Source organism: Cygnus olor, chromosome 6, assembly GCF_009769625.2.
Source record: "Cygnus olor isolate bCygOlo1 chromosome 6, bCygOlo1.pri.v2, whole genome shotgun sequence".
Lineage (NCBI taxonomy): Eukaryota > Metazoa > Chordata > Aves > Anseriformes > Anatidae > Cygnus > Cygnus olor.
The window spans coordinates 23,124,745-23,138,925 of NC_049174.1; the positions used below are offsets into that span (position 1 = coordinate 23,124,745).

General features: G+C 42.0%; 1 protein-coding gene across 9 annotated transcripts in view; it reads left to right on the forward strand.

Annotated features, from left to right (window-relative positions):
• Positions 1-5,195: 5,195 nt before the first annotated feature.
• Positions 5,196-14,181, forward strand: part of RBMS1 (RNA binding motif single stranded interacting protein 1) — a 154,893-nt gene continuing 145,907 nt past the window's right edge. Inside the window, exon 1 of one of the 9 annotated variants that reach the window (XM_040561741.1) lies at positions 5,196-5,291. Coding sequence is in view for 6 of the 9 variants with exons in the window: in XM_040561731.1 (XP_040417665.1) it covers positions 12,111-12,185 (75 nt within the window). In the remaining 3 variants the exon portion in view is untranslated. Of the gene's footprint in view, positions 5,292-11,798; positions 12,186-14,181 lie in introns of those variants that run through there. The other 8 variants (XM_040561743.1, XM_040561739.1, XM_040561731.1 and 5 more) reach the window with 8 other exon arrangements.

A 14,181-nucleotide genomic window follows, 5' to 3' on the forward strand; every position in this document is an offset into this window, starting at 1 on the left:
ATTTATTGTCATTTATCTTACATGTTCTGACACAGACACACTAGCTTTGAGTTACTCAGGATTTTGCTTTCAATCAAAGTCAAAGCCAGGTACTTTTCAGCACTGAATGCTCACACGCTGCTAAAAGGGCCCTCTATAGCTCTGAAGAGAGGTCTGCACCAGGCAGCTGTAAGGTTCTTCATCATTGAATTGCTGTTACAAGCTAAAAAGAAAGTAATGTACCTTAGGTATTAACAGAAATTTCTCTTTATCCTTGAGAGTGTGGAGGCATTGCCCTTGTTCAGAAAGATTCCTATTGTGGTAGATGAATCATTATAATTACTTCTTATAGGTTATCATTAAATTATGCTAGAAATTCCTAGTAGGATGGCCAGGATAATGCTATGGAGAATGAAAGCCCTTTCATTCTATCCCCTCTTTACTTGCTCCTCGGAAGATCCCTGGGAATCTTTGTTGAAAGAAAGCACACCAGAGTCAGCATTTTACCCCTCTGTCCATGGACTTCCCTCATGATCAGATGGAGGCATTCATTTTGCTCTCAAAAAACAAAAACAAAAACAAAACAAAAAACAAAAATAACAACAACAAAAAACCAAACACCATATTCAAAGCATTCACATTCATTTTAAAAGGATATTAAATGGAATATATGTAGCTTGGTTTTCGCAACTGTTCCTGCATTTTAGTTTCCCTGTTTATCCCATCTGATCCCATCTGATAGTCTGAAGTTTAAGCCTTCAGGAGATAGAAATTAAACATTTTATACAAAGCATCAACTGCATATAACAAATAATAACGATGACAGCTGGGAGATCAATCAGTTCCTCAGTATTATCATACCGTACCTATTTTTCTTAATGTGTGTCTTATAAAATATACATATATATATTTTTTTTTTTCACTAAGGTCATACATTTGTTGCATGATTTCTGCTAAAATATTTACAAGGCAAGTATGTCTCTCCACTTTAACAGTTTAATACACACTACTGTTGAAATTAAGGGGAAACACCACTAGTTGAGCATAGACTTGTTTTGTTTAATTTTTTTAAAAAACATCAGAAGTTTACATCTGCTTTGTATTCAGATACTACCAACATTTTCTCTCGTGTTTGTTTGCATTTATAATTTCCTGGGACTTCTTGGTTTTTGCTGGCACTGGAACTGGAAGCACCAAGATGCCACGATAAGAGTTGTTTATGCAATACTTTCTGCCTTACCAAATCCAGGAAATGCTCAAAACAGTACAAAAATTTCACAAGCTTCATAGTCCAAAACTGTTCAACAATACTCTTGAACTTTCTGGATGCTAATGCCAACTGACCAGTTTTTTGACGTTTGCCTGCCACTAGCACAGTGCCTAAGACAACGGCACTTTGTCCTTTTGAATCGTTGGCTGTCCTCGAAGACTTAAATTCTGTGCTTACTTATTCTTTCAAAAAGACAACCAAAAGATTCTTTGCACTGTTTGTTCAATGTATCCCAATTCGTGTCATGGAAAAACCATCTCAGGAAGTCACACAGTTTTCGACTGAGCTCACTAATTCTTTATGGTGTGATTGATGGCAAGCCAGATAGGACCAGGCACTGTTGTTAATCTTCCACAAGTGCAGAAGAATTGTCTAACATGATAGCTTGGAAGGAAAAGTACTTCTGTTCTTCCCTCATTTCCATAGTTTATATATAAGCAATGTTCAACACAGTGTCCTCCATTGCTGTGAGTGTGAGTGTGTGGTGTAAAAAAGCAACAGACATCCCAGGTTGTTTCTTTCAGGGAAGAAACAGGTTGGGAGAATTTGGAAGTCCACGGCAAATGATTACTGTGAACACAAGTGCTGAATACCAGCATCTATCAGCAAGACTTAAAAGACTCTCATTCTGATATAGGCTTGATGGAGCTATATGATATACAAAACGTAGGAATATCCGGTATTTTAGAACAGAGGTATTTTTTACCTATGCATGTTAATCAGAGGCAAGGTATGATAGTGAGTTCATTACACAACCTAAGAGCAGATATTGCAACTTCTTTTTATAACCCCAATAGATTAGTTTTTTATCTCTCCACCTGAGAGAGAATTGGGTCCTATTTAGGTGCATTTGTGAGCATGTTCAAGAAAAAAAAAAAAAAAAAAAAAAAAAGGATTCATAGCTGGCAAACCTACAAGGGAAAAAAAGTTTTCATCTGTAACTATCAGAAACCAAAGTCCAGAGCCAAGAGCACAAGAGTCTGAAGGTTTTATTGCTGGAAGAGGGAGTCATTACAACAACACATGAGAATATAATAGCAAAGTGACAGGGAGGAAAGAAAATAACTTCTTCCATCCTGTGTGGGCTAGGTGCATAAATTAGAAGCCTGCAGCTTGCTCGTATTCTGTGCTCTTTCTTCTTGGTAGCCAGTCTATTCCCAGAGGGATGGAATCTCAAGTCTATTACATCATTTTCCTTTTTACTGGTAAAGAGGAAACTCTTCATAAGTCTCATTAAGAATTTTTTCTATATGAGATGAAAGTGGTGCCTTAGTGGCTTCTATACGTTTAAGACAACAGCTAGCATAAGTGATCCCATCTCTCTGATTCCTCAGGGTTTTAAACTAACCTAATAGGATTGGAGTTGAGAAAAAGGGTCAGGGGTGCGGAGACAAAAAGCAGCCGGGACAGAAGCACATACACAGTTGTGAAAGTAAAAATAATTGGGTGACTATCACACCATGAAAAGGGCTATTCATAAGAATTGGATCATTACAACACAGCCAAACCCAGACAACCTACCAGTGTCAAAAGATGTGTAATGTTTACTTCTTAGCAATAAAATACATGTTTTTCATGAGATGTGATCCTTCCCAAGCAATGTTCTCAGTTTCCTGAGTATAAAAAATGGAGGAAAAAATGAGCCATGAAAATTGACTTCTGGATTTGAATTGTGCCACAGTTGCATGGTAGACTGAAGAATGGGCATCATCAAGGTCTTGTCTGTACACATCTGGGTGGAGAACTGTGAGTGAAGCCATGTCTTATCTTTCCCTTTGATCAACTGAGGAAACTAAGCTCCAACATGAAATCAAATAACAATATTCTTCATGTGAATTCATAATCCCTTGTAATTTTAACTCTGCTCCCTCTTAGAGAAAGGCTCCTCCTTGTCTGGAGGCCTTTCAGACCTGTGGTCTTGGAGCAGACCCCAGTCTGAGTTGAAGAAATCCATGTCTATTCCTCCAAGAATACCTATGTGCACATAGATGCAATCACATGCTCTCAGCCAAATCGGTACATAAGTGCATCTTGCAAAAAGACTCTGTACTGAGATGTGCTCTTTTAGGAGTATCTTTGCCCTCTAGTATATCATTCAGAAATTAATATGTATCTTACTATATCTTGCTAAGAATGTACTATAAGTGGAAAGAAACAAAGAATGCTTTTTAGGAATCCCAAAAGAAGAAATAGAAAGAATGAAGCAGCCTATCTACTGATTTTCAAATCTCTATTTACAAAAGATTTTTTTTTGACCAGTAAGAAGAATCTGTACATCATACTAAAGATTTACATCCCTGTTCAAAAGCTTGCATGTATGTATTGTAAGAAATCTGGTGAATTTACATTAGCCCTGTTCAATATTTGTACAAATATATTACTAAAGATGACTCATTTAATTTTATTACTCCTTTTGTTTGTTTGTTTGTTTGTTTTCACAGTTTGATTTTACTTCTTTGTAGATGTTCTGAATGCCTGACTTGATTTTAAGATGGTGAATATATCCAGAGTTTGTCAGAAAATCGGGAATCAAAAACCATCTAACATTCATGCTATTCAGTGACAGTGATTAAAACAGAAAAATATGAAAGAAAAATATGGAAAGGTGGAAGGGCTGAATAGTATCAAATATGTCAGTTACTTTTCAACATGGCATGCCTTATTTTTCTTTTTAAATACAGCCAAGGAAAAACAAAGGAACACATTGAACTTTAATCAGCATGCAGAGTTGCAGTTGTAACAGGCTCTAACTCATTATTAACCCAACCACAGTCATGGTGATCAGTGGAAAGGCCAAAATCTGGACAGGCTTTCAGAGAACACTAAACAACGCAGTTGCGAATGAGCAAGGAGAAGTGCAGGTCCAGGAGGTCTGCTGAGAGGGGTGGGATGGCTCTCGGGTGGGATGGGTCCCCTGGGAGCCTGCAGCACTCGGTGGCGGCAGCCTGGTGTGCCCTCTGCCTTTTGCCCTCAGCCAGAGCTTCCTGTGTGGCTTACAGCAGGTCGACACGCTTCTGGCCTGAGCCGTGCAGCTGCTCCCCGGTTGTCACAGGTTCTTTGGGTTATGCAGAGGAGTCTTGGGCTGAAAATAGCCTCCATATTGTAATAAACTAAAACCTAGAAAACTTTGTGCATTTCTAGCGTGAATTCCCAGCATTTTAAACCAGACGTTATAAAAATATGAAAATCCCAAGCCATAAATCCTAAAGATGATTGCTAGGGTTTGAAAACACTTGCTAGTCTCTAAGTCCTCTGAGGAAAAACTGATGAACATTCTTCGTTGCTAGAGATGTGTTGATTACAGCTCAGGCTTTGGCTTGTTTATTTACAGTGTTTTTAGGTCCCCTAGGAGCATATTTTTGGTGGTTTGATGCCTTTGTGCCTCCCCTAGTGAAAATGGAAGCAAAAGTGCATCAATTTATACAAAAATGAATCAAAACTCATAAAATGATGCAATAAATATTGCTAGCATCTGACAGGAATATTATCCCACGATCAGTGAGTACATTCTTAGGTTTCTCAGTGGATTAAAGCCCCAGAGACCAGAAATGGAAATGCAATATCTTTATTTGGGTAACTTTCCAGCAAAATAAATACGCATTGGTTTATAAAGCCTTGTTGTGAAACACAAGATCTGGAAAGAATTTTTAATGCTAAGATCTTTTAGCATATCCATTATACTTTAGCATATATCTCAAATAATTGTTTGATAGCAGAATGTTTCTGACACGCGTGAAATCCTAAGGAAGAGAAGAACCAAAGTAAAACAAAAATCTGATCTCTAGCACGGAAGTGTGAGCTTTACTGCCTGCGCTGAACACAGAAAAATAAATGAAGTTGCACAACTCAGCTTTGTCAGTGCTGCATCACTTGAGAACTATTTTAGCAGGGAATTCTGGGGCTTCCACAGCAGGGTCATCAGCAAGAATGAATCACTCACCGTGACTCTGCTGAGCATCTGGCATTTCATCTAGAAGACTGTGAGAAGACAGAAGGGGATTCAAAGCCAAGGAGGAAGCTTCCATTTTACAGCAGATCAAGGGTGATGACACTTCGATGTCTTTTTTATTAATTATGTGGTAGAGACACAACACCTATTAGCTCTGAAGAAATATTTCACTGTAAGCATTAATTTGCATGTACCTTGGTCTGAGTGTTCAGCAAGGGAAGTTTGTGAAAAGCTAACAAATATGAACAAAATATGAATGAAGCTCAGATAATATGTGAGCTAATTCAAAATGGCAATGTGTTGTGGTCCTTTTGTGAGAAAAACATTTTCTCCACGTGTAGAAAATCAAGTAAAAATAGCAAAGACAGATCTGTTGAGATACATAGAGTTTAGGGGGTGGGTTGTATGGCAAAGGATTTTTAAAATTTATTAAAATGCCTCATTCTCTGATTTTATTAAATTACAAATTTAAGACATGAAAAGTGTTGAACTTGATATTTGTACAGGTAACAGAACCTCCGTTCTTTGACTTAACCTGCTTTCTGATGGAAAGAAGGCTCAAGCAATGGTTTTATCTGCTCACCATCTCCTTCTTCATCCCTTACCCTGTTGTAACTTTTGAAGCCTTTGGGCAATTTCAATCAAAGGTAATAGTGGAGCAGAGACAGTCATAGATAGGATGGTCTGAAAAGCTGCATGAAAATCAGTAGCTGAGAAAAGGTGAGGAAGCTGCTGTTCTGCTTGGGAGCCCAGCAAGTGGAGGTCAGCCTGGGCCAGCTGGACAGCCAGTGCTTGAACAAAATCATCTGGTCTGTATGTACAGCCCTCTCTTTGACTGAGCAGAGGGTAAGAGACAGCTGAAGGTATTGGAAGGGTGATGGAAAGAATAGGTGGTGTCTGAGACATCAGAAAGAGTTGTTGGATATTTCATAAGCTGCAGAACTCATCTAAAATACAACCGCGTTTGGATTGGAAGGCTTGCACTTCATACTTGGGAATAGTTTTATTCCAGAAATAAGAAAGTGTAAGGAGATTTTAGAATAGAAGCCCAAAGGACATATTCTCCCCTTTTATTCAGAACTTGCTTAAGATATACCTCCAGACAGTGTAAAATGTTCCTAAAGTCTGTAGGAATAAGATTTCAGTTATCTATGTTTATTGAGCTTCAATTTTTGTTTGTGTGAGAGGAATAAAATGTTTGTTCTGAATTATCCACGAATATTTAAAATCAATAGTCTGAATTCAGTCAGGACCAACTGCCGCTGGTTGGTCAAGCTGGTAGAGAGATACCCACAGGAATTCCTATTTTGCTGCACCCAAAGCAGGCTGGCCTTGGTGTCTTCCCCATCTGCTTTTAGAGAATGCAAAAGAATTGCAAACACTGCCATGAAACTGAGGGAACGTCATCATGAAAGAATCATAGCTGGTCAGCTTTTTATAGAGGCATGATTATTCTCCTCCTCGTTCATCAGCTTGCACAGTGAAGACAGTATTGCTAGAGAGACTCCAGGCTGGTTAGGAACGGCAGGGAATGGAATTTTCTCATAAATAATGTATGAAATAAGTTGGATTTTTAACTACCTCCACCTCTGATGTACGTACTCCTACAGTATAGCTAATTTTTGCTGTCAGTGAGAAGGTGATTTAAATAAAAAGTACATGTAGTGAATAGCTATATAGAGGTGGACCAACAAGAGGTGCTTTACAGGTTTTATGAAGAATACTGGAAAATAAAATAATAATAAAAAAATATTATGCAATCATCTTTATTAGCTAGGCATCTTAGGGTGAAGTAAACCAGAATACAGAAAAAAAAATCAGAACATGTAGTGCCTATATGAGAAAGGATTCTCTCAGACCTATGTAAACATGAAGAAAAGGTTACTGCTGGCAATCAGTGTAACTGAACTCATGGTGATACGTTTAGCTGCGAACACAGCCATGATTTCATGAGCAGTCAGTCCAGCTGCATCCTTTGTTGTCATCCATCGCCGATAATGGCAGCACTGCCTGATGTACATGAAACTTCATGAAAAGCCTGAAAGTATGTTAAATACTGATATGTTAGTGCCTGCTAAATACTTCAGCTGAGCAACCTTAGAATAGTGCCTGGCCTTGTATGTTTTATAAAACCAAATTGCACTGGCTGCAGCTGTCAGGAGCAGCTGACCCAGCGCAGTACAGGGCTCAGCTGTAAGGATAAACAAGGGCATGCTACATTCAGCGGTGTTTCAGTGAAACGTCATTAAATCATGGGAGCTACTGTAAAAATACAGAATTGTAACTACTCTACTGAAATAAATATTTAAGAATTTGCTGAAAGAGTTAATAGCCACTAAGTCTAGAGAGTTGATTTAATTGATGGAAACAATCAAGTGCTTTTCATCTTGGTGGCCCATTAACAACGGTCGTTTATTTAGCCTTTGTGCTTAAGAGTGTGGCCTACTGCGACCTGAATTGAAGAGGCTTTCATTTGTGTTGCAAAGCAGTCAAGGCCATATGATGGGGCTAAGGGTGGCATTACAACAAGGAGATTTTGCAAGTAATTGGAGCAGCGTGTGTTGGGGGTGAGGGAAACAGCAAAGAGGTTATTGGTCGAGAGCTGAAATTTAGCTGCATTTCTGGAGCCCTCATTCACCACTCGTTGGCATTAAACAGATCTTTGGTTTATTATGTGTGTGTGTGTTTGTGAATTAGAACTTGGCACCTGGCTTCTCTGCATCCACTGGTGATGCGCTGCCATTGCTTCTATTTTTTGTGCTACCTTTATGGGAGGGCACTAGGCAGAGTCTGAGCAAATTATTCCTGAGCCTCGCATTGCCTGCAGCCGGACTGTACAAGGCAGACAAAGAACAGAAGAGGGTGAATGTTTGACACAGTTTGCAAACTGGGGAAGTAAGGCACAGGGTAATTGAGTGACTTGCTCACCCTCTCACACACATTCTGTGGTAGATCTGGTAGCAGACAAAGCTCTCCCAAGACTCGAGCTGGTATCTTGACCAGAAAATAAATCCTTGTTCAAATATTCCTGACTGTGTCAAAGTAATAACGATTTCAGCATAAACATGCCTGTCTCTTTCAGCCTAAACTAGTGTGACGACCTAAATTGGTGCAGAGTACATCAGTTCACGTAGTTCCTGGAGTGAGGTGGATTAAATATATTTCACTTCTATTCTGCATTGCATTTGACTTTTTCTGCCTTAGGGTAGAATTCCTAATGTCTAAAGTAATCTGCAAAGCTTAAATGGGATTTCTCATCCAACACCCTTAGAGCCAGTGGATAACAATTGATTGGCTTTAACCAAGCTGCCCTAAAACTCCTCTGACACAGCAGCACACAGAGCGCTTCTCAGGCTTGAGCAGCAACAGCCCAACTGTGTTTTCATCATATTTTCATCTGTCCGGACCAGACGAGTTAGGCCATTGCTATGATAAGGAAAAAATACAAAAAAAAATCAACCAACCAACCAACCAACCACCAATATTGTCCCATTGATAGTGAAATCTGGCACAGTCAAAATCATGGATTACTGTTTTCCCTAACACTGACAAAGCCACAGTACATTTGTGTTGGTGTGGTCTGTAGGAAGGCAGTTTTTTAAGCAAAAAAACTCTTTTTGTTGTCCTACTGGTTATCTGCTAGCCTTCTTCAGTGTTTACTTTCCTTCTTAATTCCATACTTTGTGTAGTGTGTAAATGAGAGAAGCATTTTTAACCTTGTGAGCATTTGATTATGAAGGCAAGAGTTAGTACTGCCAGACAGTGTAAGCAGTTTTAATTTAGAAGTGTTTGTTTGCCCTTGCTGTGAACATGGAATAAGCAATTAAAGGCAAACATTACCATCAGTATAAAAAGTTAAGGAATCAGTCACTTGGTTTTAAGTTTCTACTGCAATTCCATCCTGTCTGTGCCACACAGCTTGCATTCCTACCACTGAGTTGACTGAATAATCAATGTATTAATAAGGTACAAGCAGAGACTGCTCTGAGCAATACTAAATTAAGATTGTTTTGCCCAAGAATTCTTCACTGTTCTCTTCTTAATAAACATTTTCAATACCATTTAAAAAATGGCATAAAATAACTGTAACTGAGGCTCATGTAGATGATTCCAATAATTATATTTTCTATCCTCATTTTAATAAAAACTGAGCAACATTTGCATATTCCCATTAACTGTCAGTGGGATCACTGCGCCATAAAAGTTTGCAATAGTTAAGTTGTGGGCTTAATTTTTAAATTTACAGTGAAAAATATTAAACTATCAATTTTGACCAGCTTTAATATCAGCTTAGCAAAATGAATCAAAGCAAATATTCCAATGGAAGTGGAACTTGGATAAGAAAATACTCTGGTTGAAAAAGGATGTAACCAAACTGGCTTCACCCTTACATTAACAGATCATTTTTGTGGATGAGATTAAGCTTTAGAGCAAAAGACTCAGTTTGGGAATGTACTAAGTCCCTACACGGAGTGACTGGGAAGGAACTTGGAGCTCAGCTTTAGCTGTTGCAGTTGTAATCAAATACTTTCTTAGCCAGATTTCTTCTTTCATCACTTTCGGGAGCCGTTGTGGCAGAGTGCATTGCTGCTCTTCTCACTGGCAGCCATCAGCCCTTCTCAGTAACTTGACACAATTAAGCTGGAGACTGTTGCAGTTGTAAATGCTGGAACGATATAGGCTGCATTTCCCCCTCTCCTCATTTCCTAGAGGTTTTTTTCTTCTGGATGCTTCTCTCCCCATTCATGATTGCACAACATCCTTATGACAACTGCAGGAGTTGTTTATATGAAGTTGGATTCTAGGAAAACACTCTTCTATTCCTAGCCATTTTTAGTACAATGCGTGTTTTCTTTCAAATCTCTTTCATACTCTTTCCTTCTCCTCAAGGAAAATCCACACAAAGTCAATCCATCAACTACTGGTCTTTATTTCTTCTTCTTGCTTGTTCTGTTTTTCTCAGAAAGAAACTAAGTGTACTAGCACCCGTAACCTGTCAGCTCAAGAGAGGCCAGCATCACATTCTTTGTAGTTCAACCGAGAACTCCAGACCACAACTTGGCAGTTCCTAAAGCAATCTATAACAATCTCATCACGTATCTGGGCTGTGGCAACATATTTCCCCATGAAGCTGTGAAACTTCATTTCTACTGTCCTCTCACCATGCACTGCCCCGGAGCCATAGTACCTTGCATTCTTCAGATATAATTTCAGCTTGTATGCTTTTTCCAGTGCGTAAACGCCAGTATAGTCAACTGAAGGCAGCTGATTTTGGCCATGGCCATTCCAGCTTTTGCAGATACACATTCTCAACCCTCCCACATATGTGATATTTCTCTTTTGCTCAGCTTTTCCCGAGCTTTAATCTCTGTCCCTCCCACAGGAAGTTACCGCAGTGGACACAAAAAGATTACCATCTCTTAGCCTTTTTTGTGCTCCCCCTTCTTTTTGTAGTTATTCTAGTCATGTGTTCACCTAAAACAACCAGGCAAACAAGAAACAAACCCCAAACCTCCCATGCAGCTTTCCTGGAGAAAAAGCCCTCTCCTACAGATGCAGGTAGTCTTTTAATCTGTGTGGCCTATAAAGGACATACACCTCCCTGGAAAAAAACTGTAACGAGATCTTAATGGCTAGCCAGGTGAGCTGCAGTGGCACTTGGATCTGCAGCTCCCTGTCATTGCTCAGCCTGCACCAGGGATTCATGGCTGCAGAAACGCTGCCTTTGCTATTGCACTGGGATGCACAAATCCCTAAGTTTCTAAATCCTTCTTTCCGCTATTGCCGCATTTAGCTTGGTTAACGCTAATATATTCCGCAGTTTTGGTGAACCTGGCATGTATGTTTTATTAATACAACAGTGCAGCGAGACAAAAATGACTGTGATTAATGTGACGAAGAAATGGCATCTGCTTAATATTGTGAGGCTCAGTTTATCATCGGGTAGCAAAGAGCCATGGTTGTCAGAGGTAAGCGTGCTGGGCCAAGTGTCTGTATTACAAATAACGGCAGATTGTGGTGTGCTGCTGGTCCCTGCTTCTGATGCTTGGGAGATTATCTTGTAGAGAGGAAACCCAAGTGAAAGAATTGTAACTCTTATTGACTACAGGAGGATTTTTTCCCGTTGGAGAAGGAGGCGTACTCAGCACAGCTGGCAAAAGTACAAACGCAAGGACGGGCCGTGGACCAGACGGAGCACTCGGTCTGCTCTTGCGGCTGCTGTTCTCTAAACTGATTTTAGCACTGCAGTCCCTCCTGCTGCCGGCAGATAAACGGACCCTCCGCTGCCAGGCAGACCCGAAGCCAGACGTACTTTTCCCAAATCGCCTCCCGTTCTCCGCCGAGCCGCACAAAGAGCCGCGGCGCTAACAAAGCCCCCGGCTAATTAGGTCAGAGCCGCGCCGGCTGCGACCACCGTCCCCCCCCCCCAACCCCCAGCAGCCGGAGCCCCCCTCAACTCCCTGCCACAGCCCGGCCCGGCTGCCAGGCGGCTCCCCCCTGCCTCAGCCGGGCCCGGGGCTCTCCCGGCGGGCGCCGAGCGGGGCCAAGCGCCGCCCCTCGCCCCCTCCTTCCCCCGTCCCCTCCCTCCCTCCCTCCCTCCCTCCCCGCCGCCGCCAGCCCTGCCCCGCCGCCTGGCACCGCCGCCGCTCCGCCAGCCGGCCCGCCGCTGCTCGGCCTCGGCCGGGCGGGGACTTGGCAGCGACTCCCGGGGCCGGAGGGAGAGCAGGGAGAGCGCCTGCCCCCCGCTGCCCGCTCCGCTGCGGCTTTTGGGCGGAGGAGGAGGAGGAGGAAGGTCTGGGCTCGGCCGAGGAGCAGCCGCCGCCGCCGCCAGGGAGGAGAGAGACGGAGAGGCGGCTGGAGCCCCCCAAAGTGCCCCCCCGTCCCTGCGCTGCAGGCTACATTTCCAGCTTCATGGGCAAAGTGTGGAAACAGCAGATGTACCCCCAGTACACCACCTACTACTACCCCCAGTATCTGCAGGCGAAGGTAGGGCACGGCGCGGCGGCTGGCCCCGCTCCCGGGCGGCCAGCCGGGGGCTGGGGGGTGGCGGTCACCTTACGGCGGGGGACGGGGACAGGAAAGAGCCCGCAGCTCCTTCCTGCCCGCAGCCCCCCCTCAACCGGCCCCGCTCCTGTCTGCGCGTCCCCGAGCTGCCCTCTCGCCTTCCTCCCGCCCTCCTGTTCCTCGCCGATCCCGGTGGCTTCTCCCCCCCGGCCGGCCCGCTGCCAAGCCGGGCCCCAAACTCCACCCGGCGGGCCCCAAAGCGAGGCCCCAGAGCTCTGGGGGCTGGGGCCGGGCCGCCCCGACGGGCCGCGGGTGGCAGCGAGCCCCGCGGCGGTCACCGGCTGGGTGCTCGTCGTCTGCGGGCTCGGAGCCTTGTGGCAGGCACAGTTCAGGAAAGTGGCTTCAGAAGGGGTCGGGGAGCCGGCTGGCGATGGCTGGTGCTGTACGCGCTTGGCTGCTGGTTGCAGGAAAATTGATTTGGGGAGTTCTTGTGGTGCTTCTCCAGCTCTCTTTTTTTTTTTTTTTTTTTTTTTTTTTTTTTTCTCTTTCTCCTTTGAGTCTGTAAGGGCAGCCAGCCCCACTGCTCTAGAAGCATCATACTGCAAACTGGCAGATGCAGAGGTGGTTGCATCAGCTGTCTGGAACATTTAGCATAAGCCTCTCCAACCACCAGTGTCACTCCTCACAAATCAAAACAGACCCATATGAGGCTTCAACGTGTGAACTTTTTTTTTAGAGGTTATAACTGTGGTGTGGTTTTCCTCTTTTCTTTTTTCTTCATTTTACTTCTTTTTTTGCTATTGAAGTGTCCAGCTTGTGTGGCAAAAAGAGGACAATTCTCTTCTCCTCTTTATCTGCACCTATGATAGGCTTCTGTTTATTGTGCCCTGCGTTACTGTATTGTGAAATGTAATTTATAGTGCTTGGCTGAAAAATAAATTCAGTTTGACAGTCATGAGACGTTTTACAAGTCAGCAATGAAGAGGCTTTGAAATGTGCTTTCATATATAAAGAAATTGACAGGAATAAGATGAAGGTCTTTAGGTGATCTGATGCGACTAATTAGCTCTTAAATGTGTAACTGACATCAGGCTAGATAGCGGAGTATGTAGCCATTTAAAGATGATGCTGCAGAGTAGTCAGTTTGGATACGTATATTTCAATGTGTTATTTTTAGGAAAGGTACAATGCCTGACAGAGCCTTTTGCATCTATCAGCTGTATGACTATATAAATAGTCTCAAATAAAAAAATGTCTTTGTTCAGAAGCATTTACTTTTGTGATTTTCTGTGGCGTTAGTAAGTTACGAACCAAGTACATAACATTGAATATACATAAAGCAATGTCACTTGGCTTTTTTGACCTGTAAATAATTGAAGAGGGAGACAAGCTGTAATAGCTTACTGTAGTTATTAGAATATGATCCTAGAAATCCATGATCCTATGAGAAAGCTTGATGGACCATCTTTTGAAAATGTTTCCTGTACAGATAATTTAATATTGATCCGTATTACAGTCAATGACATCTTCAAAACGTCTTGCAGTCTTTGCTATAAAATTATACAGCCTGAAATCGCATTACTTTGTTTCAGCAGGGAGAGCGAGAGCACACACACATTTAACCTACACACATGAAATCAAATATTTGGGATCCAAAGCTTCCTATTTTAAGAGATCTTGATTTTAAAGAAGAAATAAAAGAAAAAAGATGGCCCCTTATTGTAGATAGAAGGTCTAGTAACCGAGAGTTTTGATATTGCAGTATGCAGAATTCAGTAGTATAAGAAATCTCCTTGTTATGGATCCTGTCTGAACATATAAAAAAAAATCATTTAATTCATCATTTTCACTTGTTTTATTCTTTGGGTCCTAAAATGAACCATTGTCCGTTACATGAAATATTTCACTAATTCTGGAGGTTGGCTTTTATCAAACACAAATTATGATAGAACTGAGTAGCCTTTGCTGAATGTATGAT